Source organism: Tarenaya hassleriana, unplaced genomic scaffold (genome assembly GCF_000463585.1).
Source record: "Tarenaya hassleriana unplaced genomic scaffold, ASM46358v1 Cleome3, whole genome shotgun sequence".
NCBI lineage: Eukaryota > Viridiplantae > Streptophyta > Magnoliopsida > Brassicales > Cleomaceae > Tarenaya > Tarenaya hassleriana.
Genome location: NW_010966177.1, coordinates 8,917,269 through 8,924,634, shown reverse-complemented (window position 1 = coordinate 8,924,634; position 7,366 = coordinate 8,917,269). Strand labels below are relative to the sequence as shown.

General features: G+C 37.2%; 2 protein-coding genes across 2 annotated transcripts; both read right to left on the bottom strand.

The window, feature by feature from the left end:
* Nucleotides 1–858: 858 nt before the first annotated feature.
* LOC104820075 (NAC domain-containing protein 21/22-like) lies at nt 859–4,466 on the bottom strand. Its single transcript, XM_010550447.2, has 3 exons — nt 4,098–4,466; nt 1,888–2,153; nt 859–1,486 (listed from the first exon to the last, which is right to left on the bottom strand). Exons 1-3 carry the CDS (start codon nt 4,315–4,317, stop codon nt 968–970), a joined length of 1,005 nt encoding a protein of 334 aa, XP_010548749.1. The 5' UTR covers nt 4,318–4,466; the 3' UTR covers nt 859–967.
* A 1,111-nt stretch (nt 4,467–5,577) lies between these two features.
* LOC104820214 lies at nt 5,578–7,023 on the bottom strand. Its single transcript, XM_010550580.1, has one exon. The coding sequence runs from the start codon at nt 7,021–7,023 to the stop codon at nt 5,578–5,580; it is 1,446 nt and encodes a 481-aa protein (XP_010548882.1).
* Between the last annotated feature and the right edge of the window lie 343 nt (nt 7,024–7,366).

Here is a 7,366-nt window from a genome sequence, read left to right as displayed (position 1 = left end):
CATGTGACCAGAGTGACCAAAGTGACCAGTGTGACCAGAGTGACCAGAGTGACCAAAGTGATCAGAGTGACCACAGTGACCAAAGTGACCACAGTGACCAAAGTGACCAGTGTGACCAGAGTGACCAACGTGACCAGTGTGACCAACGTGACCAGTGTGACCAACGTGACCAACGTGACCAGTGTGACCAACGTGACCATTCAATACCGGTTTTAGTGATATATATAAGAAAAATGAGGTCATATCTATACACATGTTAGGTCGAGTTAAACCGAAAATAAATACTGGGTTGTGCGATGACAACTTGCCTTTTTCCTAGATCTATACAGATCTCACTGAACTGCTGTGATTTGAGGCAATTTTGACGGTAGAATCGGTGAGATTTCGCCGATAGATTCGGCGGTAGATTCTGGTTTTTTTCGGCGAGAATTTATGGGGAGAGAAACGAGAAGAGAGAGAAACGCGAGACAAATCGAAGGATTTTGCCGATAGATTAGCTGTGATTTCGCCGGTAATTTCTGGTTTTTTTTCGGCGGGAATTTATCGCGAGAGAAGGTGGGAAACTGCGTGAGGAGAGAGAAACGCAAATCGAGAGATTAAAAAAAGGTGTCGAGGGTATTATGGAGAGAACAATTTTATAAAGGTATTGTCTGAAGATGTTTTTTTTTTTCCGCAAGTGAAGGATATGCCATAAAGTTCATGTAGCAAAATAAGGACATTTTTTATAATGCCCATTCGATATGTACGCAATGTTGGACCAATTAATAACGAATAACGTTTTTTTTATAATCAATAACGAATAATGTTGACAATGATATTTACAACAACTAACGACCAATTCCTGATGGCAAATTTAAAAAGAAAAAACTAAACGACACACCAAATATCACATATGTACATGCATATCTTATCCGTGGATATAATTGTAATTATATATAAATATGTATATCTTCTTTCTTTTTCCCTTTCATTGGTAGTGGAATGCTACCGTAGTTTTGTGGATCTCAAAGCTCAACCTATCGTTCTCCAAGTGAATATCAGATACCAAACCATCAGAAGACGATGATCCCTTCTCCAAATCCATGCCGGAGAACACGTTTCCATAGTCATTCTCATCGTCACAAAACTCCAGGCCACTGCCGTAAAGCAGGTTCAACAAAGACTCGTGAGTCTGAGGACCGTGACTGGAAGATGAGGAGACCAACCCCATCATCTGATCCCAACCACATGGAATCTTCATCGTTTGATCTTCAGGATGGTCGATGTTGCTCGACGGAGGGGATGATGATGGCCGGTATATCTGCTCCCATCCACATGGGATCTCACGATGATGGTTGTGATCATTATTGCGCAATGGAGGGGATGATCGTGCCATCTGGGTGTAATTAGTGGCGTAAGGAGGAGTGGAACTAGCAAACCTTGACTCGTTGTCTTCAATTTGAGATTCTTTGCACTTGTTGAAGACTCTGCACAGGACCCAGTCTTCCTGTCCACATTCCCGAAACGAAAATGTAATGCATGTGGTGTATATGCATGAACGCCACGTGCATGCATGGAAATGACCAAACAACATTAAAAGCCACTTTCGTCTCTTTCCTCCCTTTAACCCACTCGTGCGTGATGCTTTGCATCAGTAAATGACAATATTTTCCCCATGTAATCATATCATTATGCGTCATGCATGAATATGGAAGAACGCGCATATATACAAACATGCTCATGACCTAATCCATGCGTACATTTAGCCAACATTTTTTTAAAAAGAAAGCTATCTGGTTTTCTGTCTTATGTATGTTATTAGGCAGAAGGAGATCAAAATTATTAGGAAAAAAAAATCCATATGTAACGCATGATGAATGAAACCAAGAGAAAATTATTTGAAACTACCTCGGGGGGAGCACTAGGGCACTCAAGACGGAACTCGTGCATGACCCAAGTGGTCTTGATACCGTTGGGAGCCCTGTTTCGGTAGAATACAAGAGTCTTCCTCATCCCCACCGTCCGTCTCGTTCGAGGATCCACGACCATCCGATCTTTTCCCGTCGCTTTCCAGTAGCCAGAAACGGTGGCTCTGTTCGTACGGTATCCTGTTGAATACTTCCTATCTCTAAAGCTGAAGAAGTACCATTCTTTCGCGTTAAGCTTCGCCCCCTCTTCATGTAGTTTCCATGCAAATTTAATACACCGAAAAATAAAACATGAAAGGGTTTGCTATGATTAGAAGCTGAATCGAAAACTTTCTAACAAAGTAAAGTAGCACACATCGATCGCAATAGTGTTGTATATCTTTACGATATGGACCGTGAGCCAAGGATGAGACATGAATTTATTCGCTTCATAAATTATGCTTCGGAATTTAGCCGGTGGAAAATTAATCATCTTAAAGCATTCCTTTGTCAGTGTCGCGTTAATTTTCATTTGTATATCTTTCTATTTTAATACGAATTATCTTTTATATATAAAAAACTAAAATTATTCACTAATTATGTTTTACTTTTTCACAAAAAAATTTATTAACAAACGTGCATACTGTATAGTAAACATGTGTTCGTGTCTTGACTTTTACCGTATAACAGTGTAACACCGGTCACTTATCACTTTTATGGCTTATTATTTCACTTTCATTCTTCTTAAATTCATTATTTTCTTTTGCTATTGTGAACTCTAATATCTGTATTACCGTTTGGTAATCTCCTCTATACGATTGTTTATATATATAATATTTAACGTTAACAAAAAAAAAAAAGTGTTCGTGTCCTGTATCTTGTGTGTATATATGCAACGGTTTATGATCATTTCTATAGAAGGTTTCTTGTGTGAATAAAGTTGCTTGTAATTTGGGGCAAATTAAAAGGGTCGTTGTGTTTAATAATTACAACACAAGGCCATTTTTCTTTTCTTTAATCCTTTGTTACGTAACTAATTAACTAACTCTTTGCTTCTTACAACCTTGTAACAAAGTCAACATTTCGAAGAAAAACTGAAAATGGTTAGAAATATGACAAATGGGATTCTTGTAAAAGGTTACTTTTATTATTTGTCATCAAATTAAAGAAAAACAAAGAAAAAAAGAAATCATAATGAATATGAGTGTGGTGTGTGTACACCATCCCAAAGGATAAACTGTTCTCATGGAATAAAAGCAATTATATCTTGTATAAAAATATATTTATCAACAAACGAAATTTAAATAAATTTTCGTGTATGTGCCATGTTTTATATATGCGTAAGAGGGTTGATTATTATCTATGTTTTAGCATGAAACTAAGATTGTATAGGGAGGACGTGTATATATATGTATGCATGTATCGGATGCCATCATCTAATATTATAGATATATCCGATTAACAAAGATCCATAACATGATTGCGATACCCATCATTAAACAACGTTTAGTTAATCGGTGATTCCAGAAGTTGTATTTATGTACACGTCATTGGGTATGCCTAATTACGTATACAAGAATCCGTAAATATTTTATCGCAAGTTCCTTGTTAGAATTGGACAAGAGGAATTTGTTCTATAGTTTTTTTTAAACAAATTGGCATTTTATATAGTTAGAGAGAGGATATAAACTATGACAACATGCACATGCAGCGTGCATTTATCTATACAAATGGAGGATGTATGCATTGAAATGTAGGAGAAATCACATGCCAAGATTCCAATTAATTGTTAATTAAATATCTTCTTCCATGATTTTAACCGAAACACACACATATATCACCAGTAGAATCTCGATAAGTAATTAATCACATATGATTATAGTTTCTAATTAATTAACTAAAATCTGATTTCTATATTCTCTTTCTTTTTCTTTGGGGGTAAAATAAGTTCAGATTCTTAGCTACAAACGAAAAGAGTTTGGATCTATATATATATATAGATATAGATATGAAGCAGCAAGAATGTACGAACAAGCCAAGGGTGGTTGGTTCAACTGGTAAGTGGGTATGTGCAAAGAGTGTTCCACTCATGTTCGAATTCCACCCTTGACAAATCACGTATTATAAAAAAAAAAAAAAGAATGTACGAACGATATGTACGCATGGGTAGTCGATGTTATATGGGTGGACACAGAATGAAAATGAGATTACCAGGAAGCTGCCATGGCTCACAAGTATGGAGGTCAATTTCCACGAGATCAGTATTACCACCCTTCCTCATATTAGCTTCTCCATCATCATCATGGTCATGGTCATAATGACTAAATTTGGATCTAATTTTGTTGAGAAGATAATGACAAAGCAGCTCCGCATCACTCGGATGAAATCTAAACCCCGGTGGCAGTTTTGCCCCAATATCTTTCAAACCCATAAATATGTATATATATACACGAAACCTCTCTTTACGATTAGTATATCAGCAACCCTAAAAGGGTATAATATTTTTGTAAATCTCTAGGCGAATCCTCACGAGTCACTACGAGAGAGAGAGAGAGAGAGAGAGAGAGAGAGAGAGAGAGAGAGAGAGAGAGAGAGAGAGATTTTTGGTATTATATATGGTGTGTAGGTGTGTTTGTGTGCGTGTATATATACACACACACACATATATATATATATATATAGAAAGAGAGTTTTAACTGAATTAAAACATACACTAGTTAAAATTTCAAATCTATTGATTATCATTTTATTTTTTTTAATATAAAGAAAGAAAAATAACAAGAAGTTGCAAAATAACTTCAGATTTCCATTAGTTGTAGGATTAATCGGACTTTGTTCGTTGTAAAATCATTGGAACAAATTGGTCTGATCGATTAATAATTCCTTGAAGCTTTTCCTTGTATCCAATTTAATCGGCCTGTTTGATTTTATTCCAATAGATAGTCGTTTCATAGAAATTTGTTAAAAAAATTATTATTCTGAAGTAAGGGGAATAAGTACAAATTAATGATTAATGTAACGCGGTGACATAATAGAATAATGCCTTCAGGATTTGTTGCATTATGATAACGTTGTGATTGGGTGGGGACCACGCTTGTGTATATAAAAGAAATTAGTTATGGTGGGAAGTTGTAGGAAAAACCAAAGTTACAAGAAATCTAAGTTTGTGAGATATTATCATTCTCGTATTCATTTCATCATTATCCACTAATTAAGAAATTACCCACCAAAATTAAACTATATGCATGATGAGTTTGTTTCATTCTTTTTATGCTGCGCTGGTTTTGGTTTTGTCCTAATTCTTTGAATAATTCGGTCCATCACATTAGACTTTGTCCAAATTAATCCACTAATTTTATAAAAATATGTTTCCTGTATACATATAAAATCATTTGAATCTTCAACCTGTAGCTCCTAGTTTGTAACAAATGGTACCGATTTTTATAGCTTTTTTATAAAATCGACTATTTTTGTAGATCTCCGCGTAAGTTAAAATTTTCTGACACTTCCCATGTTCATAAATGTAATAAAAGAGGCTGTGTAGGGCTGCCCAAAACAAATTATGATCTTTAATTACCTTGCAAATAGTGTCTCTGGTTAAATATAAGATTTACCAAGTAATAAAAGAGGCTGTGTAGGGCTGCCCAAAACAAATTATGATCTTTAATTCCCTTGCAAATAGTGTCTCTGGTTAAATATAAGAAAGTATAACAGTTCCAGATTGAGAAACAGAAATGGAAGTATGATTTGGGAGTGATACAGATACAGCTGGTATGTCATGAATCTCAGAGAACAAGTCCAAATCACAACCAACATGAGTACTAGCTTCTGTGTCTAAAATCCAAACAGCCGAGGGAAAGGTAAGAAATGAATCAGAGGTGGAAGAAATAAAGTGAGAAAGTATAATACCTGGTGAGGGTGGAGTAGGCATAGCAAAATTTGAGTCCATGACAGAGGGACCTTGACCCTTTTGCTGAGAAAACAGCTGAGCTAAAAGAGACTGAACCTGCTCCAAAGTGTTCTGTCCTGCATGATCACTGGAAACAACTCGTGCTGAGGTATCAGTAGGAACTACAGCCGAATCAACCATATTCACCCTGGTCTGAAACTTATCAAAGGACTGAGGTCGAGGTTTAGAGGGTGAGCGGGGATTCCATCCAGAATTTGTCTTATAGCCTGGTGGATAGCCATGAAGACGAAAGCAACGAGACACAACGTGTCCTGTTATACCACAGTGTGAACAAACAGGTCTAGGGCGAGAGTTGGAAGAAACAGGGATAGAAGGCTTGGTGGGAGGAATGGAAGAAGGGAAAGCATAAGAAGAACGGGAGGTATTTGTGGTGGTTTGGAAGGCAACAGCATCTGGTATGGTCGAAACATTAAGTTTCTGCTGCTCTTCCTGAGCAACAAGGTTAAAAGCTCTGGTAATATCAGGTAAAGGGTCAGTCATCAAGATCTGACGTCTAGCAGCCGAGAAAGAATCATTCAAACGCATCAGAAAACGGACAACATTCCGTCTAGCAAACAGACTTGACCACTGATCAGCAATACGACATTTGCACCCCCCACAAGTACAACCCTTACAGCAGCAGACAGGCAAAGGCTCATAATGTTTCAACTCTTCCCATAAGGCATTTAATTTGGTAAAATATGTGTTCAGATCAAGAGAACCCTGATACAAATTGTCAATCTGATGTTGAATGCTATAAATCTTAGAAACGTTAGTCTGATGAAAACAGCGCTGTAAATGGGTCCAGATTTCATGAGCATCTTCCATATAAGAGATCAAAGTGTGAATTTCTGGAGAAACAGAGTTGTTCAACCAAGTACCCACCATAGCATTGCAACGTAACCACGAACCTGAGTCTTCCTCATTGTCCACTGGTTGAGGCAGAGTGCCGAGAATAAAACCAAGCTTATTCTTGGCCAAAAGAGCCTTCCGAACATCGCGTGACCAAACGCCATAGTTGGCCTCACCCCGAAGCTTCTCCGAAACGAGAAATACGCTGGACGAATCGGCAGCATGTAGAAAAAGAGGATCGGAATAGGGATCCCGAGGATTCGAAGAGCTCGAAGAAGCCGAACCCAGAGGAATGGAACTGGGAATAGATTCTGCGATTTCTGGTGAAGACGCCATGTATAAACAAAAGAAATAGCGAGAAGGGGAAAATCACAGAGTGAGCAGAGGACTATTCACGCTCTGATACCATATGGAAAACGAAATCAGAAAAGAAAGTTTACTGAAAAGTTTCTGAATTTTCTCACTTGCATTAATCGTTCCCTTTACACTGTTTATATACAACTAGAAAAGGAATCTAATGAAAAACAGATTTACAACAACCTAACAAATGCGAAACAGAAATACAGGTGTCAAAATTATGTGGCTTGAATTAAAACAGCTAAACCAGTGTTGGTTTGATAACCAAAACTAGAAATAACCGAGATAACCAAACCATTGGTATATGAACTCTAAGAAAGGT